Genomic DNA, 27745 nt, shown 5'->3' on the forward strand with positions numbered 1-27745 from the left:
CTTTGTGAGTTGAAGAGACAGTTTATTGAGGTGACTCCAGCATCAGACATAAAATTGTGATGGATCCGTATGGGAACAAGTCTGTGACAAACCGATTCAGCGCCCTGAGCATCAAACATGTAAATCGACGTGTGCTCCATCAAAACCAACAGGGTCTGGCATGAAATGAGAAATAGAAAGCGAGAGACCAGGTGTAAAAGAGGGCAGAAGACGAAAAAAAGTGACTGGTAGAGAGAGCAAAAGCGACAGTATGGCAGCAAAGCCTTATGCGCCCACTATATTAGCACGTACAACATGTACGGTGCTATAGGCAAAACAGCATGTTAGAACGCTAGGTATATAAATATATAATATATATATATATATAACATGTGTAAAGGCGCAGAGGGTAATATGCTAGTTATAGCCTTTGTTGAGCACGGGAAGGGGATATTATTCACGAGAGGCGAAGCCTCCATTGGGTCAGGATGCCTCTCTCCCCAAAATTAATATGCAAGCAGTTACATTTGTTCAGTAAGGCAGCATCATACTGCAGATGTCTCGTGACTATCAAGAACGTTTTTTTTCTTCACAATGTAAAGCAACTGGAACAAGCAATCTGTAACTAGTAACGTTTTTCTCATCCATTTTTTTGTACTGGTCTAATAAATTAGAATTTTACTTTTGCACCGTATTAATAAATGTGTGAATGTGCATTTATTAGTACAGCAGCTCTAAGTAACATGTTTTTGGGGTACATTTATTTTCACTGCTACGGCATGCGTATATATATATATATATATATATATATATATATATATATATATATATATATATATATATATATATCCTACGAATAGTTCACACATTACTATAGTGCAAAAACTGTTTACTACGTCATAGATTGTTTGTTACAATTACTTTACTAGGAGAGTTGTTTTCATGTATAGTCATGAGAACTCTTCAGTGTGATTTTACAATGCTGCACAAATTTAACTCCTTGAATCCGGGTTTTCGTTAAATACATTTTAGTAAAACATGGACTCATGTGAACTACTATGGCATAAATCCTAAGTGCAGAATATAATATGCTATCTACTATCATTGTTGAGGGAAGGCACAAAGGGGCTTCATTACCCATGTCACTCCTTAAACTTAAGAATGGAAATAAACTGTGTAAACTGTGTATTACACTCTGAACATCTGCAAATATACTATATATGTGCAGAATAGAACTTTGTTTATTACCATTGTTGAGAAATGTGGCGAGGGCCGAATCTATCAGAGCTAGCAATAGGCAACTGTGGTTATGGTGAATTCGATTAGTCCACATGAAGAACATTGTTTTAATTGTTTATATATCGAGAAATATTTCCATGCATGTCACCGTGAGGAAGAGAGTAGTCTCTCATGCATATACAGCCTACGCGATCATAGTTGTGAGATCTTTAGCTGCATACAGCTGGTATACAGGATGCATGTGTGTAAGGAGGGAGCTGGCCTCACCGGTGTGTGCTGATGCACTGATTACATGCTTGCTCGTGAAGACATGTCGGGATGCTGAGAGACATGTGAACCAGCCTTGTGGGCAGGAAGTGCTTAAAGCATTAAACAAGCATTTGAAATGCAATACGTCTCGCATTTATGAAACTGTCTTAAATGCGAGACCTACTGCATTGCAAATGCTTGTTAGTAAAACCACCCATGCAGCGCTTTCACTTTAATGTGCCGCGCCTCTTTTCTTAGACGAGCCCCATCTAAAGAAAGGGACGTGGCTGCTATTAAAGTGAAAGACCGGTATGGGGCTCTTTTGCAAAACAAAAAAAAAAGCATTTGTTTATAGAGTGGACAAACAAATGTTTTTTTTTGTAAAAGCCCCCCCCATGCCGCGGTTTCACTTTAATTGAGGTCGCGCCCATTTTCTTTGATGTGGCTTGTCTAAGGAAAGGGTTGCGGCCGCCATTAAAGTGAAAGTGTGGCATGGGGTAGTTTAGAAAAAAAGTTATAAAAAGTAAAAAAATAAATAATTTTAAAAAAGCATGTGGCCCCGTTCAGAGCCGCAAATAAACCGAAGGCACAGTTACCACTTCATGAGCACGGCGTGCCATGCTATGCAAAAAAAACTAAAGTGTTGCGGGAGAGCGTGTGTAACAGCAGGCAGGAGAAAACCATTTAAGCAACCAGTGCTCAAAGGCTGAAATTAAAGCCTACAAAGTAACAACACATGTAAAAGGGGGTGTCCTCATGAGAGGTTACAAAATGAGACAAGGCAGTACAAAGGAGGGACTACTAAGCCTACCGACCAAAGAAAAGCCACAGGTTCCATACGACAATGACATGCTAATTAAAAATATGGGCGTAGAGTGGGCGGAGCTTCAAGTCCATACCTGAATACAGCTGCCTCGCAGAGCAGCGCACGCACTGCCCAGGCTCCACCTAAAAAGGGCCAGGGCTAAGCATTTTAACAAAGTCCTGGACCTTTGACATGGAAGTATAAAGTGTCTGGCACAGGGTCGGATTATTCTCCAATGCAAATGGCAAGCAATGTGGGAAGAGACAAGAACTAGCAAACATTTACAAACCAACAGCCTTTGATGCCCTAAAGATGGAAGCTTACAGGGAATGGGCATGAAGCTTCTGCTATAGCACCTAAGGAGTTCGGAAGACACTGAATAGGAGCTCAGACACCGCTATAGACTCTGGGGGGGTCGAAGTGCTAATAAGCAGGCTTTGGTAACTCTCAGGATAGAAGCTCAGACTCCACAGTGGGCCATTCAACGCTCAGAGATGCTTAAAAGCAGGCGTTGAGGGCCTGTGGATGGGCAGTTGAATCTCGGATTTAGACCTTGTGGGGCACAGATGTGCTTGCAAGCAGGTTTTGTTAGCCCGTGAAATGTAAGCACAGACTCAGCAATAGACCCTTAGGATCTCACATCCGTTCAGCTCACGTACATACTCAAGAGTCCTTAGTCTGGCCTGTAGATCACAGGTTACATGTTGGCAGCTCTGAGTAAACGTCCACAAAATGTTGAGGATTTGGGTAGACAATCGATAAAGTGACTGCTGGGTGAGCTACTAGGCACTTCTTGATGCCAGCAGCGCTCATTTGCTGGAAGCAGCAGTATGATGAGGAAGGGCTTCTGTGTAAACGGAATGACGCAATGGGTGCCATGTAGGTAGAGTGGGCTTTAGCGCTTCCAAAAAGAGCATGTTTCACTCAACTCCTGCTTTTGGCTGTTTGGTGTCTCAGTCAACCTCCTTTGGAGTGCTCGCATTGCAAAACAGGAGGGAACATTTTAGATTTCAAAAGTATGTTGAATCAGCCATCTTTTTTTTTGGTTTACACACTTTGTATTGAGAAAGCAATCCTTTTTTTTTCTTTTCTTTCTCTGTAGAAAGTTTTTTTAATGTATTTAGGACTGTTGGAATGCTTTATATGCTGTATAAGCAAGCATTGGTAAAGCCAATATGTAGCCGGACCCACTGGCTTGGTCAGTGCTTGGTATGAAGGGACTGTGTGCCTCCTGTAGTCGTAGATTCTGCTGTAAAGAAGAAGCCAACAGCACAGGTGTGTTCAGGAGCTGCTGCTCAAGACGGACATATTCAGAGGTCGAAGTGAGCAGGGGAATGAGTTTCCAAGCTTTAAAAACATGGTCCCTGAACGATTGAGTTGCCGCGTGTTGAATGGGGAGAAGAAGGGTCTCCTCTACTGATAAGATGGAGAAGGGAGAGGCCGCTAAAGAAGAAACAAGTCTTCTCTCAAAGGTCCCAGCTCATGAAAAAAATGTAAATGTGTGCAGTTGGTTAATCAGCAAATATTGAAGGCTGCTTGAGAGCCAGCACAGGCTTTCATTGAGAGAATCTGGATTTTGTCTTTTTTATGGAAACCTATGAAAAGATCTACCCTACTTATAGTAAGCACATTACTAAAACTTGACTTTAGAAAGCACTGTAAACGTTTAAATACAATCTTTTTGCAACAGCCTGTTTATACGGTGTGTAATACATCTTCTAAACTAACGATCTGCATATTCACAAGGCTTTCTATCAGAGGTTTGCACCTCTTAGCATTACAAATACATGTTACTATTTCCCAGCGCACTGACTAGGGTTGAAATCAGTAGCTGTCCGGTTATTCCCCTAGACATTAATCAATCGTGTTTTTCTAGAACAAAAATACATTTCCTACAGACAAATTTAAGTTGCAGTTATTTTTCATTTAAGCTGTGTGCATTATATATTATATGCAGTTAATTGTAGGTGAAAGGCCAACAAAATAGTCACAGATTATTTTATTTTTAGCCACATCTGTGACCCCGCCCTCACACTTGCCCACACTGGCTTCACTGTGCTCAGGATTACAGTTTCTATACTTTTCTTTATGCACTTTGACCACTGGACAGATTTGATCATTGTTGCTTCTATAGAAACAAACAAAGCCCCTCCTTGGGCAGAAGGGAAGGCAGTGTGCATCAGGTGCGCACTGTGTTCACAGTACTCCATCCAGTTACAATTCCATCTACCAGGTGGCAGCATTTTATTCTATATCCTTCCGCTATGGGCTCAGATTTGTGGCCCCCTAACCCAGTTAATCATTCTGCCCCTCTCTCGGGCTCCTCATCATGTACATCCCCAAGCAAAGAGTTGCATGCTGGGAAACTGACAGATTTTACCAAAACCAAAGAACACTGCTATCGTCTGCCCTTACCTTCGGCTGCTTTTCTCTCTCCGTAACCCGAGGTTGGAGCTGCGTGCGACCACTGTGAAGGAGAGAAGACAAACCAAGTTAAGAATCTTGAAGGTAACACTTGGTCATTTTACCAGCATCGGCAGCTCCTCTGCTATGGCGGAGGAACATCGCCCACCAGCCTCAAAACTTACAAAAAAAAAAAAACAATTATAAAAGCGTTTATTGTCGTTCTATTTTTCTTTCAAAAGCCGAGTTTTGGCGGCGGGGGCACTGTAGTCTGTGCATGTTGGCTTGGCCGGCTGTCTCAGGACAGCCAAACTGACATGTGCACTGAAGCGGTCTCCAACCTGTGCTGTGTTGCCAGAATGTCGACCTGTGGGGCTGACCCATTCCAGCAGCTACGTTTAGTTGAGTGTCACCACAGGTCATTGTTTCGGATACCTAAGCTTTAGAGTTACAGGTTATTAGTACTACAAACACAAGCCCAGCGTAGGGGACTAGGCTGTCAATCAACTCTCTGATCCATAAGCAGGACCAGGGCTCCGTGGTAACTTTCAGACCCTCATTCATTGCAATTAGTGGGATGAGGCTTCCGAAGAGGACATTCAGATGACAGCTGCAATGTCCTTTTGGGGAGGGCCAGTAGGCCCTTTGCGGACATGTGTTGCCCTCAATACCCCACAGTTCTCCGATAATGACGAGAACAGTGGTATTGCTTTATATTGTTTATTAGGGTGCTGGCAGGTCGCCTTTCTGGGCACTTCAGAGCAGCTAGATCTCGAGAGCTGGAAAACACGTGCCTGTCTTTGCACCTGAAGTGGTCGCTTTTGAACTTTTCTAGCCTAGCCAACCCCAGACAGATCTTCAATGATCCCTTCGGCAATGGATTTATTCACACGGTTCACCAGCACTGTGTGCGGATCCTGTAGCCAGCTTCAAGTAAACACAAGACTCTCGTCTCTGCCAGAAGCCAAGTATTCTTAGCTTTTCTCCGGGAGGTCTGCCAGGCGTGGCTACATGTTGCAATGAAAAGTTGACAGAAATGGCTTGTGAATGCAATATCGTCTGTCATAATGCGGCTTGGCAGATGCAAGGAGTGTATTTTTATATTACATACAAGAACAGTGTACAAGGGGCACTAGGCTGGAAAATTCATCTTACTACTATGATCTCCCAATAAACACTTTCTAGACTCCTTTGTCTTATAACCCCAGATTATCCTTTCAATCCAACCAACAGACTCACATGTCCGTTGATTAAATTTAACTATACTAATCCACCACTAATCCTTTTTGGGTTCCGGAGTAGCATGCTACCCTCCGAAAAGTGCTTCTACGCCTCATCTGGGGTAGTAAGCGCTATATAATTACAATACAATTTGTCGGGCTGAGGCTAAACGGCATAGTGTCACCTGTACTAGGCATTAAACATGGCAAGCTGGCACAAGCAGACGTACAGGGCTCCAAGGCAAACCAAGGTAGTGTTCTACACCTCCTAAATGAGGAAGGGGGCTAGTGGAGGCAGCAGGTGACATCCAAGAACTATACTTACTCTGTGCTTTCAGGGAAATGAGAAATACCTTCTACTCAACGCCCCATTACTGGGCCGGTTTAGATCATTTAACTTCACTTGTTACAACTATGCAGATGACATGCAAATCATTCTAAATGGGAATGACTTGAAGACCACTACAAATTAAAACTTAACTTCCCTCACACCAAAAATGCATTGATTATCAGTAACCACCTATCGCTCAACCTCACAACAGACACAGGACCATAACCAGTGGAAAATGACAAAAACACCAGCCTACCACCATCGCACCCAAGAAACTAGAGGCCTCTCCAATGATGTGAAGAGAGGTAAGGATTTGTGGGTGAACCATGGATTCAGAGCTAGCCTTAATACAAGTTAACAAGGTCACAAAGGGCAGGTACTGCACAATGAAAACAATGCGACGCATCTTCCCATATCTTGGACACCAACAAAAGTTACAAACTATCCTCACGCTTACAATCTCCAAGCTTTACTATGCCAAAAGCTTATACGTTAGTGCCCCCCCCCACCCCCAGTTTCATCATATGCAAAATGCAACTTATTCAAGATGCTGCTCTAAAACTTCACCTAAGAGAACGCAAGACTCCAGTCCAGCAATCACTCCACTGCCTACCGGTAGCTAGGCGAGCAATGTTCAGAGCACTTTGCATCATTCAGAGCCTCTCAAGGAAAAGAACTATTACACCTGGAAGTTAAGTTCAAGCAAAACAAACAAAATAAGACACTGTGCTCCAGGCCTGCGTCATGGATTATCTAACCACCTTTGGATAAGAAATCCACGGGAGGCACTGCGGTCTCAGAAGAAGCCGCCAAGCTCTTGAACTCATTACCAGTCAGAATTTGAAGCATTCTGAAACATTTGCACTTCAGAAGAGAGTTGAAAGCATGGGTGTTTCCAAGAAACAGATATCATCCCTTAACCCCGAGATTGAACCGGGAATAAATTGCTACTTCAGATCAATCTACAGTCCACAGATATTGAACAGCCCAATTAACGCACAACTTTCTATGCCCAGACAAGTTATATAGGGCTGACCTGTGCCTAGCTGGAGTATTAGGCAGCAATTCCAATTCATAAATGACCCTACTGGCACACGCTAATGCCAATACCATAACACGCTGCAGTCAGGCAAATGATTGTAGTCCAAATATGCTGCATAATAAATCCCTTATACTGCTTGGCCCTTTTACAATCATATTAGAACCCCTAAGGGTCATGCCCATCACCCCGTACTGTACTAATCCATAGCAATAAACCAACCACCACCAACTGAACAGATCTGCCTTATACCGCTGGCCATATTAATTTAGTCCACCACTGCAGGTCCCAACTAGATATGTACTAGGACTTCTTCTTGGCGCCTCACAATGTCAATCATATATGGGTTGAGAGTGACAGAGCCCATCCCAGCAAATCTACCACAGCTCTCCCATCAGCCTATGTCTGCTGAGGGCCATAAACTTTAAAGAACAAATCTCAGCCTGCACAACCTGCTGTGTTAACAGCTTCTTGGAGAAGGATCAGAAGAAATACCATAAAGGAACCTGCAGAGCTTTTCAAAGCTGCAAGCGAAAAGAATACCGTATGGTGCGTTTTTATTGCTCACACGTCTTCATCCACAACACTGCTAAGCGCTGCATCCCGCAACATAACCAACGTCCTCAGGCACTACAAGGAAACAAAAAAAACATAGCACCCTTTACACCACAAACCCTACATGACGTAGCATGCTACCCACATACGCAAGTGTTTCAGCCCCCTACCTATGGTTAGTAAGTGCTATAGAATGTCACAATTGAGTGAAAGGAGCGTGATAGTCCAGATTTTAAGGCTAAACCCCACATGGAGAATGATTCGAGAACTACAGGTGGTAATTGTAGTATTCACAAGAATTACGATGAGTTTGCGAGAGAAAACCTTTCCAACCTCACCCCTGCCCAGTTCTGAGCAGGACAGGGCTCGATGGTGCCTCTGGTGCCTGGTAAGAGGACTGGGCACAAACAACACTCCGAGTATGTGTTTTCAAATGGGGGAGCGGGGGAAGGTTAGGCTATTTGAAGTCGCTTTACATTCTGTTGGCTTGTAAGGTGGAATGCAGACTTAGGCTGCTGGTGGAGAGGACAGGCCAAGAAGCTGGTCCTATTGTTACGCCTGCATAAAAAGGTGAAGCCAGCATGCCTTTTACACAAATGGAGACGTCTGCGCCAGAATTGACTTGTACAACAACTAAAAGAAAGATACATTTACAAACTAGTCCTGTTTGTTATAAAAGGCACTTACATCATGAAAGTGTTTCAAGACCAGACAAATTGTGGGAACGAGCTATGCAAGAGCACGTAACAGAACTTAACATTTTTGGTATAAAGGGAACAAACACATGGACCTCCCAAATCTAAAGATTTTGCCTGACATCTAAAACAATTATTGTCATCAAGAATAGAAGGTCCCATCTTAGAAGCACTCTGTGGTGTTGAGTAACTAGGAGAGTTCAATGGTTGTTAAATGATCGACTGTTGCCTTACGAGGGCCAATATCCAGTCCCGGCCTCATCACTTGGTAAGCTTGGCGCAGACGTGGCCACGCCTTGGGCCGGAGTGAAGCGAGTACAGCCTCATCGTTTCCTTAAGAGATAAAAACATGTGTTGCCCCTCCATTCTGAGGCCCCTCGTCCATCGGCTCACTCGTTGGCACACAACCACACTGCATTCATGCAGACATGGGAGCAGCAGACAATCCTACGTCGCAAACTGTTCTGTATAGAGAGGCGTTTTTTCTCACATCCCAGCTGAGACATTGAAATTGAACAGGACCCCAAGCGGGTTCTGGAGCCTGTAAAAGGCGTCCCTGGGGAGCCTTGGCCCTAATCCTCCCCTGTACCGCGTGGCCTTGATTCCCACAACTGCTGACTGCGGTGCGGGCCGGGCCTTGGTTGAACCGTCTACCTCGCACAGCGCTCTGGCGCCACCTACCGGCTGCCTGGGATGCACAAGCCAAACGGAGGCAAAGAGACTTTAGCAATCCCTTCACTTCTTGCTGAGTGAGCATTTCAGTCTTTTTTCTTTGACTTCAAGCCTCTGCTTTGCTAGCTGGCACGGCGTGCCACTGTGGCCAGACCCCTCTCTGTACCAGAGCTGCACATAACCTTTCGTAGCAGAAGGATGCCGAAAAGGTACAATCTTTTAAAAATCGACCTTTGCGTCACGGCCATTACATGGCCCCTCGGCACAGACTCGTTGTGCAGACTCTGAACCCCATGGAGGAAAGCCCATCTCGACGTCCGAGTAGAAATTATCGCAAGACATTTTGGAACGGTCTAACTTTAAGTTGTTAACGGGAGTGTTGGCTAGCTGCTCAACCGATGGCTAATGTGGGGCGCAAGGCCCTCTGCATGCCTATGCCTACTAACTCCATCAGTAGGGAAGTAAAAGAGGATGTAGAAAGGAGACGCGAGAGGCCACTCCCGGCTTCCTGGCCGGTGGGATGCAATTCTGGGTCAAACGCTTTATGTGCATCGGTTACCTCATGTAGTATGTCATAAGCACCTTCAAACAGGCTGGACACGAGTTTAACTGTAGCAAAAAATTAGTGTAAACATTTTAAATATTAAACAAAGAAGCATATATTTTATTACCGGAGATACACAACCGGAAGGCGGAATGTGAATCGGCCTTTAGTTAGGAGCGATTTCATGGTTTCGGCGTGAGCTGCAGCCGGGGATGCTGCGGGGAGCACTTTGAAGCGAGAGTTGGGAAGGGCACGGTTGCTTGTGAAGCCCTCACTGCACTAACTTCTGCAGAGCTGCAATCTATTTTCTTTAACGAGGCCCCACCCTATGTACCAATGTTTCCTACGCTAATATTACCCTATGTGTGTTTTTTTAAATTATATATATGCATGCTAAATTGGTATTCATGTACAGATCTTTCTATGCTTGTAACAGCCCCGAAGAATAGCTCAGTGCTCGAAACACTGTTGGCTGTTTGGAAAGGTAATTCCACTTGAGAGTAAAAACATGTCATCCTACAAAAGTCAACTGTCTGATATTGATTTTTTGTCTCAGGATAGTTTCTCTTTGTGTTATTCTTACCAACACTGGTAGGCTCAAGTGAACAGGGAATGGTTGCACAGGGCATTATTCTGGATACTCAAAAGTGTGTGTGTGTGTGTGTATACATCTTTTTTACTTCAGATTTCCAACACAAAGACGCACACAGCTGAACTCTGCAGGGCAGCGAGCCAGTTGCACATATTCCCCATCGTTTATGGCCTGTGTGTTCTTCAGCCAGTAGCTTGATCTACTCTGGCACAATCATTTGATATTAATACCTGGGGGGCGAGGTTCCTATATTGGGGTGCCTAGGGAGGCTTGAGGAGGGGTGGACAGGTAAGGCTTTGGGATTTGCATGTTCATAGAGAAGTTCAACAGCTCGCAGTAACCTGCACTAAAAACTGAATATGGAAAGTAATCAATGAAGGTGGCCAAAAACTCATCGGAGGCCGCCTGGTGCGAAGCATTTGTGTTACATTAAAAGGGAAAGGACTGCAGGTCCTCCCAGAGAGGTGAAATGCTGCAGGACTGAATATCCCCCACGGGAGTCTTACGCTCAGCAGACTTGAATCTGGCCTCAATACCCCGCCATAGAAGAGCCAGAATGGGCGGACATGTTTTTCGTGTCCTAGCCCCCACCCTATGGAACTCTTTGCCACTTTTGTTAAAAAAGACTCAAAACCATTTAAGCATACGGAAGCAACTGAAGACCTGGTTGTTCTCCCTCTTAGCCCTGCCTGCTCTGTCCTATACTGCGGCCGTCATACTTGTGGCAAGCGCCGTGAAGCCCCATTGGGGTATCCGTGTGCTCTAGAAGGTACCACGGTGTAAAGGTAGGGTGGAGACAAGTAATGGAAACCAAAAGATAGGTCTGCGAAACACTGGACTGGTGAGAGAGATGGGAGAAAGGTAGATGGAGTTGGGAAAGGTGATACAGCCATGAAGAGAAGAAAGGGGGCTATGCGTAAAAGGACAGAGAAGGAAGATCAAACTTGGGGGGGGGGGGGGGGGAATTAGACACTATATGAAGCTTGTAATATGTACGGAGACGCTTGCCGAACCTACGTAGGAAAGGAAGCTGGCTGTGGCCCAGAGAGAGGAAAGCATGTCTGTGGAAACCAGATCTCCCCATGTTATTCTGTGCTGTCAGAAACAATCAGGGCCGCGGCCTGCAAGCATGCCCTCCTCTGCTAAATATGGGCCTAGCTGCCTGTGCATGTGGGACTGGAGGGCACAGACTCCCAACAAACTTGGCAGAGTTCTACAGGCTCCCAACAAACTTGGCAGAGCCCTACAGGCTGTTCAAAGGCACAGAAAGCTAACAAGGTCAAATAAAGTGGCCTAAGCGACTCAACTTTCTGGCCAGCCTCTGGGTGCACAGATATCCTCAACCTCCTCCATGGCTCTCATAAGGAGTTAAAATGCTTGTCCTTAATGGCGCGGATCAGTTCCAGCAGCCACTCCCAGCAGCACCTACAGAGGTAGGAGCAGGCTCGACTCTACCTGAGGTTAGGAGTGAGCGCGCCTCCGTCACTGCACAGCCACCCATCCGTGCAAGGGACTTTTACTCTACGTAAAGGCATTTTATTTAGTACAATGTGGTTTTGTATTGAATTGAATATAGTATTTGTGGAGCGGGACTTTCGCCCCTTTAGGAACATCTTGGCAATGTGCAGGTAAGAGCAGGATTTTGCAACACCAGTGGGGGAGGGAGGGTGAGGATATCATAGAATAAGTGCCTGGCACATTGAGTCAGTAGATGGCACTATCCAAGTTTGACGGTTTTTCTTGAACAGGTGCTCAGAGTCGATATAGGTCATCTGTTTAGGGAGTTGGTTCCAAGCTTTTGTTCTTTAGGCTGCAAAGGATTTCCCACCTTTGGTCTTACACCGAAATGTAGGAGGTTTAAGAAGATAAGCTGTGCAGGACCTTAGCGTGCGGGAGGGGTTAAGCGGCGTGATATACAGTCTGACTACCGAAAACAAACTTTGAAGACAAATGGTTCCATTTTAGTGGAGATTGCAACATTTCACACGGATTGCCGCCATCTTTTCCAACATTAAATATATGGTCTAAGAGTTGTCCTACTGTTAATCTCACCCGGCCTCTGTGACGACCTCGCAAGTGGTTGTGACAAGCCAGACCATTGGTTTGAGACTGCCGCCGGAAGTGGGATATGCCGTTCATCAATCAGTCAATCAGGGCTTTGTAAAGTATGACAAATCACCGTCAGGGTCTCAATGAGCTGGAGTTCCCACTCGCGTTTTATTTTTATAACCCGGGAAAGCAAGAAGGCACTAAAAAACCAGGGGTGAAAGCAGGGAAAAAGATGTAAAAAAAGGAGTGAAAAGCAAGGAGATGGTACTTAAAAAACAGGGGTGAAAGCAAGGAGAAGACAAGAACAAGAGCGGGCGATGCAGCAGCACGGGGAGAGCTGGGAGTGGATGGAAGAGTGCCATGCCAGGGTCGGCCCATGATGCACTCGATGGGAGGGGCGACCTGAAACACTTCCGGTGTACTTGGTGCTGACAGGCCCTGCACAAGGGATCTTTGCCCATTTGGAAAAGAGCTCGCCTAGTCACAGCGGGCTACATTTGTTGTTTAAGAAAGGAATTAAAAAAAACTCAGGGCGCCGACCAACAGGGAAACGTCCACAGTGGTGCCCAAGGAAGGCGGCCACGTGATGCCGAGTCCGGGTGTGCAGTTATTGCATTTTATGCTGCATTACAATAGCACCTTAGCCCTGGTCACGGGCTGGGGCACCTGTTCCCAGGCCTTCTTTCCATTTGACCCCAACATCGATGGCACTGAAGAAAGAAGCTAGGATGTATCAGGGTTCACATGTGGACTAGCGCCAAGGAACCGCCTGGTAGGCCTGCACTCTATAAATATTTTAACTTCAACTTCGACATCGCTATTCCACCCCTTGATTTAACATTTATTGGCCGTTTTCATCAACCACTTTAGTCTCTTTGGTGTAACTGATGTGAATGAAGGCTGACTGCATCAGCCACAATGCACATGGCTGCCACTCCCGCCTCCCCTCACTGGCCTATCAGAGGCGGTGGCGTGCTGGGATGAGACCTGTGTCCAGTGAGAAGGCACCAGAGCGGCCCGGCCAGGATACAGGGTCACCGGGGGTTGCCAGGCGCCCTGGGCAGAAGCAGGAACCTCTTACCTTTCACTACACTGTGCCATCGCTCATTCCTGTCCCAATACACACTGCTGAATACCCTCCCCGCCCCCACAGGCGCTTTTGCGCGTTCCTTAATTAAAAACAGAATATTTACTGCCAAGAAAACACTTCAGGGGAGCGAGGTGTCACAATGCTGCGCTGACGTGGGGGCAGCTGAAACACATGTTTTAATTTAGAGCCGCCCTAATTGGCATTTATGTTTATTTTTTTCCTTCATCCGGGTATTTATTTACGTGTCACTTGTGATCTCAGGTTGGGAGAGTTGGGTATTGGCAAGGGCTGCACTCATTAACCCCTGCATCGCCGAGGGTGCAGGCGGGGTGTTGGAACACACACACACACTCACTCCATTGGCCCACCATGGAAGCATGCAGGAGGGGCCGGAGGAGCCAGGAGCATGTCCGAAGCGCTCTTCACCTTATTCTGGATCCAACATGGAAACCGAAATATTGGTGGATGGCTTGCCCCCCCACCACCGACGTATATAAAACGTATCTATATATATATATATATATATATATATATATATATATATATACATACATACATACATACACACACACACACGTATTCCCCAAGCACAGCGTTTCCCGTCCAAGTGGATTATGGGACTTGAGTTCAAGATCTTTAGCTTCAAAGGGTGTGCACATATTTGAACATGGGGGAGAGCTCTCACACCAATGGGAACGCGACAGAAAACTTAAAGGTGGGGGCGGGACAACACCGAAAACACAGAGGCATCTGAAGAAGGCTAAAAACGCCGAAATGCATCATGCGTGATAGATAGATAGATAGATAGATAGATAGATAGATCATTCCGGGTAGAAAACGTGTGGGTGCAGCATGGCCATTGGGGAGCATGTTTTGGTGCTGTGCTTGTGCGTCAAAGCAAGTGTGTAACAGCATCTCTGCCTGTGTCTAAAGGGAACGTGTGAAAATAGACATGTTGCATATGACCTGCTCATAGTGTGTATATGCACTTTTCATTTGTATAAAGGCTCAAACAGTCTGCCAAAGCATCGACGTTACAGAAATACCATCCAACAAATGAGTCAATCCGTATTACATTCCAAAATCCAGCGAAACTCTGTTACCATCTTTATAGACTTGCTATGCTACTAGTCGGGCACTTCTGTCCACCACAGTCTTAGAGTGGAGGAATTCCCTGGCAGATTTGGAGCTCCTTTTATCCATGTTCTAGGGTGGGGAGATCACTGTTTAAGACATAAAGGGTGGGCTTTGCACTCCTGTTCTGGGTCATCATCGCCCCCGCTGAGCTCAGACAAAGTGAGACTGCTTGAAAGCCCTGTTCTGTGGTGGGGTAATTCACAGCTGAGAATGTGGTTCAGTGAGTTCGTTCTCTCTGAAACCTCCAGCTGTGAGCTGAAGGTTACATCTTCAAATCTCAGCAAGGCAAACTCAGCCTTTTTAGGTCGAGCCAGGGTAGAGCATGCCCAGCTCTATGAGGCTTGCTGTATAGAGGTATGGCATAGAAGCTCCACCCATTTCCCGCCCATCTTTTTCATTGGCTCCTGTGACTGTACTTTCGAAATCGTTATTTGTGAATAGGCTTGTTAGTCCCTCCTTGGTACCGCCTTGCCTGCATTTGTAACCTCCCAAGAGGACTGGACTTCTTACTTGTGACTGGACTTCTTACTTGTGTTGTTATAGGGTCTGCTTTATCTAGTCAGTGAGCACTATTTTCTTTAATGATCTTCCCTACTCCACCCACTATGTCGCAGCACGCTGCCTTCTTTTATATTGTTATTATTCATGTACTTTTTTATTTCCAGCGCGGTCTGCTGTTATTATAGTGGCCGCACTCAATTATTTAATTTACGGCACAGTCCGCTTTCACTTTAGCGGCCGTGCTTATTTATTTCTTTAATTTACAGCGTTACCCCTTTCACTTTAGCGGCTACACTACAAAAGTTTTCTTTATTTATTTTTAGACTTTGTGTAAAAGCACCCCATAGGCGCTTTCACTTTAATGTTGGGTCCCACCGCCCTTTTCTTTAGGCGCTGCTCTCTGTAACCTGAATACAACGAGCAGCGTCTAAAGAAAAGGGTGGCGGCCAACATTAAAGTGGTCTCGCATTTGCGAGAGTTTGAGCTATTAGCATTAGAAATGACAATGCCTTTTAGATTTGTGTCGCTTCGAAAAACAAATAAAAGGCATAATTTACGAAGAAGCTTAAAAATCTTGCAATTTGGAGACCTATTGCATTGAAAGTGCTTGTATATATATACGTGTTGCAACAGTCTAGCGAAAGTTTCCATTTCTTAAAACGCCAAGTTGCACAGAAACGTGCAGGTGATTGATGTGCGGCAGCCTAATTCGAAAAGATATAAAATTGGCACTATGTTGAGCAATGCGGTACGCGAGAGGGAACAGGAAGCCGACGCATTATTTGAGAATGTGTGTTAAAAAGGGTTCCAAAGACAACCGGTAACCAAAGACCCTTTTATGTTGCCCGGCGGTATCGCCTCTATGACCCACCAATATTAATCAATGAAGAAGCAGGCGCTGGAGACTGGAAGGCGGGAAACGAGGATTTTATTCTCTCCGGAGGAGAACACATCAATTCAGACAGCAAGTATCGTCACGAGGTGCTCTAACCACATCTCTGAGGCCGGGCCTCTTATACTAGAGTTTACGACCTTTATTGCACATAACACATTCTCGTAATATTTTAATACTTGAAAGAACATCCTCGGAATCTCCCCTCCAGACCCGTTCCCACATACATTTACAGTTGGATTCCCCACCCCGGTCACAACAGGTGATGGTGGTCGCACAGCAGGGCATTCCGCCGATTCACGGAATGCGTGGGGTTGATCGGATCTCATGGGGTGGGGGCTTTGATCGGTTCGGGGGTCTTTTGATGGGGAGGGGAAGCTTCCTACTGTACGGGGTAATAAACAGTATCCGCAGGGTCAGGTGGCAGCCTGGGAACGAGGAAGACAAACGGGGACACAGGAAAAGGGGGTTTGCATCAAAAGGGTTTGAGGCCATGAAAGGAATGAAGGGAGGTGTCGCGCTGGGAACAGGATGGGGTTCCGTGGTGAAGCTGCGCTGGAGAGGGGTTTATGACCCAAGGCATGAGAGAGCGGGGGGGGTTGTCAGCGTGCGGGGGAATGCTTGCGAGGTTAAGAGAGAGAGAGACGCGCTGGCTATTAGTGAGGGGCAGGGAGGCCATGGTGCTCAAAATGGCTGCCGCTTACGCGCACGAATGGGCCTGGAAAGGGGCAAGATGGCGCCGATAATGTTCACCAAGTTTGTATTTATTTTTCACAGTCCTCCCTTTAACATTTCCAAGACATCTTGCTGGCCTATTTCCTATCTACCCCTATATGCAGTGATCATAAGTAAGGGAGAGGGGACTTGGGTGAAAGAACTGTACGTAAACATCACATTATAAACATCATATTGAAAAATCTCATCAGTCAGTAGGCGGGTTCATTGTTAAGTTGGTTGCAGGAAAAAGTCATCGTAATGAAATATCAGACTAGAATCACGTAGCGAGGGCGTTGGGTACAGATCATAGAATAAGAACTGGTAAATTATCATATAAATAAGTCCTTTTTGTATACGGTGGGTGCATAGTCAGTCCAATGGTGATTGGGAGAGAAAGGAGATACAGTAAAAATATCAGAGTTCTTCGTTGTCCTTTTGTCGTCTTCTGTCGGCACTGTTGAACACCTGGATTACCTATCAACAGAAACGTTCATGTGGATCGAGTCGTTGGGGGTAATTGTGAGATCAGTTCGTTTCTTGAGTCTCTGTGGTGGGCATTTCCTGTTGCTTCCATCATTCTCCAAGGTGCTTGGTAACGGGCAGAACCACAGACTTTGTTTATCTTTTCTCCGGGGGCGACCCTTGGTGGGGTTCTAGGTCACCGTTCTGGGATTTAACACAGTTCGTGGTCTACTTAGTCGGAGCTCCCTCCCTTCTGACGTAGGGAGTACTCTTCCCTGGGTAGCTCAGTAGGATTTGGAGGAACTTGGGAGTTCGGGTGGAAAGGTGCGGGTGTGAACAGTCCTTATGGTAGGTCGGAGGAAGAGGGGATGGAGCAAGGCCAAGTCGGGAACAGATCAGGGGGGGGGGCGGAGAGTTTTGCGTCAGGCGAGTCCGAGACCATGTTCAGAGAGCGGGGGCTTTTTGGCACACGTTGATCATAGAGCAGGGGCTTCAGGTCAGCCCTTTCCTTAGCTTTGTTTGAAACAGTGCCCCGTCCTGCGACTCCTTACTGCCGTGGTCTCGCCTTGGCCTCCGTTGCTGACGTTCCACAATCCGCAGTCAGGCCGCGTGCTCCCACATCCGGTCTCTTTCTCCTCCGACAGTGATATCCTTAAATGAGTGTTGAAAAGACAGTCTTTAGAGATTTTGCAGAAAAAGGTAATTACATGAATCTATTTTCTTTCCCAACACCAAGCGACTAGCGTAAGCACTCGCTACATTTGAGATTTTTGCGGCTTACGTATAAACAATTGATGATGGGTTTGCTGGATTCCTTGCAACTTCCTTTTGTTGGCTAATTCTTTGACGCTTTGATGATTATTACGTTCATTTGTCATATGTCTATTATAGTAGATGTCAGTTCTTCTGGCAGAGACCCATTTCCCTAGTACGAGTCTTGCAAGGCTAGGCTAGTCTTCAGGGCCTTGTATTTTACAAAAAGTGCAACGTGCTATTCACCATAGTCTGATAAGCATCCTTCTGAGGGATGAACATAGGCTAAACGAGTCTGCATTACATAAAAACATCTTATTTTCAACCATGCCTACTGCAACAAGTTCTTTCGTTTTTCAATCTAATTTTCAACTTTGCACACATCCTTCTAACTTTCTATATAAATCCTCGCAACCTGGTTACTACAAAAACTCGGGAGGGGTGGTTTGCAATAATTATTAAACTTATCCTCGGGGAAGGAGGGATCTGATGGATACCAAACTGGGGGCATTTTGGGTAGATGGGGGTGTCTCGATCATTTCTTACAGCTTGGGGTACGGAGACAATTTTCAATGGGGATGGTCGCATCACCACAGACACATTTTTATCATAGGAGCCACTGACAAAGAGTTCCCTGAGAGTGGGTCAAATTTAGGGAACCTTAGTCGTCTTACCTGTCCCTTTCCTATCGGCCAATTTAAATTTCATCCATATTTTAGTAGAAAAGGAGAGGTAGTAACGTGGTACCAATACAATTTTATTTAGGACAGATTTGCACAAATACTTGTGGTATTTGGGGCCAATCAGGAGGTGCACCAGGTTCGCCAATTAGGTGCCAGTTGCTAGGAAGAGGGAAAGTGTGGAGGGGTGGAAGAGTGAGTGAGAGAAAGAGAGAGAGAGAGAGAGAGAGAGAGACAATAGGCCGAACAGTACACGTGTGACATAGAGAATGACCGTGTATTGTTTGGGCTATTCAGTGCGTTACCCAACGTTAGACGTTTCGGGTCTGTGTTAGGAGGTGGGAAGCATGCAGTTTTGGGACAGAAAAGCGTCAGATTTGGTAAAAAGGTCGTGAGAGCGTCCTTGTTGTGCCATTTTGTAGCGCTAGTCCGTCTTCATGCATCGGGCGTGACGTGGTTCCAGATCCCTTATGATACTCTAATCGGGATTCTAATGTAACCTGCAGAGGGAAAAAGGGGGAGAAAAAGGGGAGGTAGGGGGACAACATTCGAACACATCAAATGTAAGGGCACGAAAATCCTTTACTTACCACATACTCGTACTTGTCTCTTCGGGATATAATCCCTTAGGGTTCTGGTTTCTTAAAGTCATGGGGGCAGGCAATGTGATAGGTGGTTCATGGGGAGGTTCGAGGATGGCGTTAAGGATCGTGTGTAGTGAAAAACGCTAAAAAGAGGAATCAGAGGTGCCTAGCGCGAGGTACCCGGTTTCGTAGATGTATCCGGTCATCGGGGTCCCAAAATCATTCCCAAAGCTGTGATGTTCTTAAGGCATACCAGTTCTTTGTTCAACCCTGTACCTTAGTACCTTCGACCACCATATCCTTATAGCAATTTATCAATCACACCATTTTACTTTACCCATTCTCTGAAGTCGAGGTCCTTCTTCATAAGCAGCGTATCATACCTTCGTTTTGACCATCAACCCAGGGCCGAACAACCATTTCTCGGATAACCTTAAAAAGAGAGCAGAACAGTTGCGCACAGAAAAACCCTCCCACCGATACCCGTATTTACAAAAGTACGCGGAGCCTATCCATAGCTTCTAAGATTTTTATTTGTAGAGTTATTCAGTACGTAAAAGGTGAGAGCGCAATTCATATTTTGGCCTGACATGTCGTCGATGGAAGCACATACAGTAGGGGGTTATTTTGTAGTACAAGAACATGTAAAAAAGTCTAATTAATTATTTGTAAGTAACCAAAAACATTTCATTGCGTGACGAAGGAATCAGGGGCATTTCAGTTCATAGATGGAAACACAGTCAAGCTCATCGTAATCACATTTCCTAAATGCAAACCGCGGGCGTGCATCATGAGCGACGTTATGTATCAGTTACAACAAATATCAAAAATAAATTGTTCATTGAAATCAACATTTTTACAGAACCTCTTCTTAAATGTTTGCCAAGTGCACCCTCCTCCCTTTAACATTGAGTGCGCAATGGTTCATATATATACATATATATCTTAGTACATCAAGTTTCATTAGCTAAGGAACACCATGAGGCACCCGTAAGTTCCATTGATACCAGCGCCATTTTGGGCGAGGCCGGTTTAGTCCGGAAGTAGCATCAGGGGCAAAATATCCCCGACAATTGGCGGTTGGACCAGAGTCCCTTTCGGTAGTCCAAAAGAAAACTGTGCTAACAAAGGGGCTGGTGGTGTGGACCGTCAATCAAGAGAGGGAGGGGGTAAAGTCTCTCTTACCGGGTCATGTTGATGTTCAGCCGGAACTTGCTCGAGTTCGTTAGCCCATAATGTTCCTGGGTGGTTCAGACGGAAGCTGATGCAGACACGAGAGCACCGCCATCTTGTTGCTGTGCCGTGGTTATTTCATTTGAGATCAATGCAGCTGTTCCTCACCGGAAGCCTGAAGGGGCCGAGGGCTCTTGGGACTTTGGTAGAATCTTCAAAGTCGAGGGGATGTTTTGTCGATGGTGGGGGCTTGCGCCCAGGTGGGCAAGCGCCCGAGTTGCAATTTCGGACAAAGTTACTCCAGCGGCCTAGACCCGCCTTTCAAGGGCCCAGACGCCATTTTGAGGCCCTGCAGCAACCTTTGCCGTATCCATCAGGAGCGGAGGAAAACTTCTTGTGATGGCGAAAAACAGAGCATCATGCGGTTGGAGCAGGACATTTTGGTTCGGGGCGCCAGGGTGCAGCAGTGGAGCCTTCATCTGGGGAGGTGAGGGAGGCTCACCGTGCCGTCTTCCTCTCCCGGTGCATCCTACGCCGTCTCTTGGAATCAGGGGCGCACATGATGACCACCCTACACCCCTGATTCCGACTCTTGGGGGACCACTGTACATCCGGTACTCCGTAAATATGCCCGTCGGACATTGTATGTCCTGTACTACGCAAGTATACCAGCCGGGTCTTGTATGTCCTGTACTGAGAAAATATACGAGTCGGGCATTGTATGTCCTGTGTTGCGGAAATATACCAGCCGGACATTATATTTCCTGTGCAGCGTAGGTATATGGCCGTCGCCCGGCTGGAGGACATCGGCGTCGGGCCAGGGCAGGGAAGCCTCCTACCTGTGGAGGTGGAAGAGGCTCGTCCGCGTCGCCTCTTCCTCCCTGCCCACCCTGCATCCGTTCGATGGAGGAATTCGTGATGGCCGGACCAGGAGATATGAGGGAGGGGGTCATTTTCATCCGCCCCCTCCCTACTCGCGGCCCGGGGGACGCCATCCCTGGAAGGGCAGTATGGGAAGACCATTTCATTGCCTGCTTGGTGGAGTCTCCAGTACCTTCTCGCCAGCGATCTCTTTTTGGCCCATGGTTGCTGGCAGGCCCCGCCCCACACGTGCTATGTGTTTCGGATGGGCGGGACCATCGAAAGGGCCATTACGTTTCGAGGACTTCCGGAGTGAGCATAACATGTTTTGTATTTTTCCTATTAGTCAAGTTTGCTTTTTAGAGAGTTCTACTAGTTATTCTATTTACTGTTGGTTGTGTGTTTTACCGTAATTAAATCCTAAGTTATATAATAGACGCTTGGCTTTCTTGAATCTTTTCTCTAACGGGGGGTTGTTTACACTGACCTGCAGTTGTGTTTGTTTTTCAGAGTGGGGGAGCAACAGAGAGCAATCAGTCCCAGAACTCCAACATGTCGTTAAAATTTGTCTGACGAAATCTGTGCCACCGAGCATAATCGAACGGGGTGGTCCTGTCTGTTCTGTCTGCACTAGTCTGATTGGTTTTTATCTCACGTCTTTTTCCTTTCTGTCGGTCCGTCCTTTCTGTCACCCCTTCATTCTTACCTATGCTTTGCAGAGTCGGGCATTGGGCTTTCCAGTGTCCAAGACATTTACAGAAAGCACATTGGTTTTGTTTTAAATCTGTCCGTCCTGTGCGTAATGTCGGGGGATTACCTTCAGGTCGTTGTGTTCCGGGGTTGGCTTGTCGGCACATCCCCTTACACCATTCGCTTTTCATGTCTACTCCTCGGGACTGTGCCATCGCTGGCCCTTCCCTTTGCCTACTAGACGTTTGGAGGTTTGTCCGTCGTGTCCCTTCACCTTTTCTAAATTCGTCGCTTTCCCTTCGTTGCGTGGCTTCTTTGCGCCACATACCGAGACTATCGAGCATAATAGGTGTTGTTTCATTCCTACGAAGGGCTATTTCTACTGTTTCTATTTTGTCGAGATCAAAGGATCCTCTCAGTGGCCACTGTCTTTCTCGATCCTCTTTCGTATATTTATGCCACAGCTCACTGTAGGCTATAGCGATTAATCCATGCTTCATGAACATGTCCTTATTAGGGGTGCCTTCCAGCGGAGCCGGATGGTTCATCTCTAATAAGCGGTCCGGGTAAAACAGGCTACTGACCAGTGGGGAGAAGACAGGCATGACGGATCACAATGGGATAATAGTCAGCACTACCTATCTTATCACTGCGCGCAAAGACTAGACAGAATATTTCTATTCTACGTTGTTTGCACGTAGTGAATACCTCATGAACCAATTCTGAGCAATCGATCAACGTTAGGTCAAAAATAAAAAATCAATATGGTCAATGGGGAGAATAAGTAGGCTCGCAAAGGTTCGCGTCACCTACCCTTTCACTATCTGCAAAGAGGGGACCTAATCTTCCCTGTTTTCAGACAGAGAATCTCCAGAAAACAATCTATAACAGTTAATCAATGTTAGGTCAAAAATAAAAAATCAATATGGTCAATGGGGAGAATAAGTAGGCTCGCAAAGGTTCGCGTCACCTACCCTTTCACTATCTGCAAAGAGGGGACCTAATCTTCCCTGTTTGTAGACAGAGAATCTCCAGAAAACGATCTATAACAATTAATCAATGGGGGGGGGGGCAATTGTTCAATGGGGAGGGGGAAAATAGGTCCGACGGGTGCGTACCTATCCTTCGCTGTTTATAAAGGGAGAGCCTGTTGTTTCTCCGTTTGCAGACAGCGAATCTCCAATAAATTAACGAAGAGTAATACTAGTATTTTCACAACAATTATCAATTACTTCCAATTATCTATCACTATCGCAATTCGTCGTGTTTACACGACCTTACCCGGACCGCATGGACAGTTTCTCGTCTTCCGAATCCAGCGCCCGATCGTCCTCTTCTCTTCGTACTTCTCGTGGCACTCCTGATGGTTCCCAGTCAGGACCGCAGATCACTCGAGAGAGGTCTGTTCGGAACCAGTGAAGTTCGGATGATCGGCTGTCAGACAAGGGTCTATCGGACAGGGTACCTTCCGATCGTTGCAGTCGTTCACTCTGTCGTCAGGACCTCTCCCACTGGATCCACGAGTCGCTGATGGGCCCCACGTTTGGGACGCCAATTGTTAAAAAGGGTTCCAAAGACAACCGGTAACCAAAGACCCTTTTATGTTGCCCGGCGGTATCGCCTCTATGACCCACCAATATTAATCAATGAAGAAGCAGGCGCTGGAGACTGGAAGGCGGGAAACGAGGATTTTATTCTCTCCGGAGGAGAACACATCAATTCAGACAGCAAGTATCGTCACGAGGTGCTCTAACCACATCTCTGAGGCCGGGCCTCTTATACTAGAGTTTACGACCTTTATTGCACATAACACATTCTCGTAATATTTTAATACTTGAAAGAACATCCTCGGAATCTCCCCTCCAGACCCGTTCCCACATACATTTACAGTTGGATTCCCCACCCCGGTCACAACAGGTGATGGTGGTCGCACAGCAGGGCATTCCGCCGATTCACGGAATGCGTGGGGTTGATCGGATCTCATGGGGTGGGGGCTTTGATCGGTTCGGGGGTCTTTTGATGGGGAGGGGAAGCTTCCTACTGTACGGGGTAATAAACAGTATCCGCAGGGTCAGGTGGCAGCCTGGGAACGAGGAAGACAAACGGGGACACAGGAAAAGGGGGTTTGCATCAAAAGGGTTTGAGGCCATGAAAGGAATGAAGGGAGGTGTCGCGCTGGGAACAGGATGGGGTTCCGTGGTGAAGCTGCGCTGGAGAGGGGTTTATGACCCAAGGCATGAGAGAGCGGGGGGGGTTGTCAGCGTGCGGGGGAATGCTTGCGAGGTTAAGAGAGAGAGAGACGCGCTGGCTATTAGTGAGGGGCAGGGAGGCCATGGTGCTCAAAATGGCTGCCGCTTACGCGCACGAATGGGCCTGGAAAGGGGCAAGATGGCGCCGATAATGTTCACCAAGTTTGTATTTATTTTTCACATGTGGTCAGAAACAAAAGTAAAGAGGCAAATAAGAACACGCAAAAAAATGTAACGGAAGATGTGAATAAAGACGCGAATTTGTTGTTAAAAAGCTTGGAGAAGAAAATGAGAGCAGAACTCACCAAGTGGTGGGAGAGCAAATCTCTTACTAAGTATGTGGAAGTGAATCGGGTCCCTCGGGGTCTGCGCATACTTTTAGCTCCCAGCTTCGAGCACCCTAATCCAGCAATGCTACTCGAGTGGGGGGAGAGCAATCTACAACAATCGATGAACTTAATAAGAATTCTAATTAAATATGCTGACATTGACCGGCTAGCTCTGGCCAAAGAAATTGAAGAAATAGAACATGATCTGAGCAAAATGGAAAACCAGGACTGGATTTTGAAAAAAATTAACGAAATTAAAGAACGTTTAAAAAAATATGAAGAAAAAATAAAAAACAGAAAAGTACATAAATTTGCCAGGGACCTGGAAGATTATGAAAGAGGCCAAATATACACCTTTGCTAAAAAATATGAGAATATTCGCAAAATGAAAGGTAAAACGGTAACTAAACCTAATGTCTTGGAAGCCAGACAACCAGCAGCAACTGGAGATTCACCAGAGTTAGATACAATATCGCTGACTAGTGAGTCCAGCATGAACTCAGTTGGTTCGAATTCTAGTAGTTTGGAAAATGTGGACACAATTCCAGGACTGGGCGATGAAGTTGATTTTTTAGTACAGGACAGACTGAAAACCTTGAGACCGAGAAAGGAAAGAAAACAAGCCGACGAAGGCGGGACACCGTCAGAAAAACCGCCCGAAGAAAACGGCAAAGGCAAGCCAAAAAGGAGGCAAAACTACTGGCGGAAGAAGAAGCAATGAAAGACAACACTGTAGTGAACCTCAGTACAATAACACTTACGAAAGCTGAAGAGCAATTGCTTGCTTTAGGTCTCAACTTCTGTCCCAATACCAACTTTGATTACGCCTCTACACGAGTAGATGTATTCCTTTTCATTAGAAAACTAAAACTCAGAAAGTTTCACACCCTTAAAAACCTAGGAGAAGATAAACAAGATAAGCTGGCAGCCTCTGATTCCTCCGGCCTACAAGTTGGAGAAATACCAGCACTTTGGGCTTTACACAGCTTAAATAATGAAGACGATTTGAGTTCTCAAGCGCCAACTCAAACAAAGTTAAGAGAGTTGAATCTATTGCAAAAAGGTGCCGCGGAGAGCCCTTTCAAACCAAAGTCAACCTTTATGCCACTAATGCCACGAGACGCAATCGACGTCTTCCATGATCGTATCGTGGAGGAGATAAAGGATTTGAATTGCTCTATTGATCAAAACAGAAGACGCACGCTGAACCAACGAGAAGTTTCTTTGAAAAAGTTAACTGACAAGCTAGCCAATGATGCCTCTATTATAATTAAAAAATCGGATAAAGGGGGCAATGTGGTCCTGTGGCCCAAAGAACAATACGATGCAGAAGCCAAAAGACAATTAAATAACTGTGAGTGTTATGAGCAGATAACATGGAGCGTATATAATAAAGCGAAGGAAAACATCAAAAAGGAATTACTAAAATGGAAATCAGAGGGTTTGATATCAAATGAAGAATATAAATTTTTATTCAACACTCACCCCCGGTTGCCCTTCCTTTATCTGCTACCAAAAATTCATAAAAACACCACCCCTGATCCTGGACGCCCTATAATCTCGGCGATAGGAAGCATGACTGAACATGTGGGCGCTTACATTGACTTTTATCTGCAGGACCTGGTAAAAGCTTTGCCCTCTTATTTGAAAGACACTGGGGATTTTTTAAGACACCTTAACAATACTACTTGGTCAAAGGATTGGATCTTACTATCTCTGGATATAGAGTCTCTCTATACCAGCATAAGACACGAATGTGGTCTGCGGGGTGTGGAATACTTTTTAAATACACGTCCTGCTGAATATGCTATGCATAACAAAATGTTAATGTCTCTTATTTCATGGTGCTTGAATAATAACTACTTTTCTTTTGAAAAGAATTTGTATAGACAAAAACAGGGGGTGGCCATGGGGGCTTGCTTTTCCCCAAGCTACGCGTGTTTGCACGTGGGCTTTTGGGAAAGGCAAGTCCTCATGAACACACACAGGGACATGTTTGAAAACAATGTGATATCATGGCTTCGTTATATAGACGATGTCTTTGTTATTTGGAAGGGAAGCATGCAAAGCGCACTAGAATTTGTTAACTTGTTAAACATCAATGAGTTTAATCTTCACTTCACCTCCAACATGAGTAACTCCAAATTGGAATTTTTGGATGTCCAGATACAAGTAACTGACGAGACACTCATTACCTCGGCCTATAGAAAACCTTCTGCTGGTAATGCAATATTACATGCATCCAGCGCGCATCCTCGTCACCTAATAGCCAGCATACCCTACGGGGAATTGCTACAGCTGAAGCGTATTTGCAGTACACCGGAGCAATTTGATGTCTGCAGTCAATTATGCTTAGAGCGCATGCGCAAAAGAGGATATAATGAGGAAATTTTGAAAAAAGCCATGATTAAAACAAGTGAAAGACCCAGAACCACCCTACTGCCCAGCACCACAGAGAGCAACATAAGCACAGCAGATGAGAATAATTCACCCAGACTCATCACTACGTACTGTAGACAGGAGCGCAAAATACGCAACATCATAAACAAAAATTGGCCCATAGTTCTAACTGACCCCATTTTGAGAAATACGTTGCCAGAACATCCTAGCGTAACGTTTAGGAAATCTAAAAACATGGCCAATCTCTTATCTAGGGAGATTTCAGCCGGGTCTACCAGTATTAAAACTTGGATGCCCACAAGCAATGGCTTCCGCAAGTGTTCCACTTGCAGGGCATGTAACTTCGGAGCCAATACTGCCACATACAAAACCCCGTTTAGAACAAAAGAAATATCCATTAGGGGAAAGTATGACTGCCGCACTGAGTACGCTATATACGTCCTCACGTGTACATGCGGCTTGCGATATGTAGGCAGTACTAAAAATCCTGTTTACATGCGTATCCTACAGCACATTCGTGCAATAATTAACTGTGATCCAGCTTACCCGGTAGCCCGTCATTTCAAGGTGAGTCACAATAAGAATGTGAACTGCTTGACATACTTTGTAATTGACCAGGCACCGGTGTTAAAGCGAGGTGGAGATAGGGACAAGGCTTTGAGGCAGTTAGAGACCAGATACATTCTGAATCTTAACAGCAAGCATCCTAACGGCCTTAATGATAGGGAAGACATACATACCTTCCTTTAACCTAAGTTATAACTGTCCTGCCTGATTCTCCAGTCTCACCATTATATAATCACATAATCTGTATCCTTTCCGGGCTCCATGTAACAGATCTAACTAATGAATGCC

General features: G+C 45.7%; 1 protein-coding gene across 3 annotated transcripts in view; it reads right to left on the bottom strand.

Annotated features, from left to right (window-relative positions):
* VEGFA (vascular endothelial growth factor A) overlaps positions 1 to 27745 on the bottom strand; it is an 84629-nt gene that overhangs the window by 33681 nt on the left and 23203 nt on the right. For all 3 annotated transcript variants that reach the window (XM_086925919.1, XM_086925917.1, XM_086925916.1), the window contains exon 2: positions 4688 to 4739. In XM_086925919.1, coding sequence (XP_086782045.1) covers positions 4688 to 4739 — 52 coding nt within the window. The remainder of the gene's footprint in view (positions 1 to 4687; positions 4740 to 27745) is intronic.

The sequence above is a fragment of the Lissotriton vulgaris genome, chromosome 6 (assembly GCF_964263255.1).
Source record: "Lissotriton vulgaris chromosome 6, aLisVul1.2, whole genome shotgun sequence".
Classification (NCBI taxonomy): Eukaryota; Metazoa; Chordata; class Amphibia; order Caudata; family Salamandridae; genus Lissotriton; species Lissotriton vulgaris.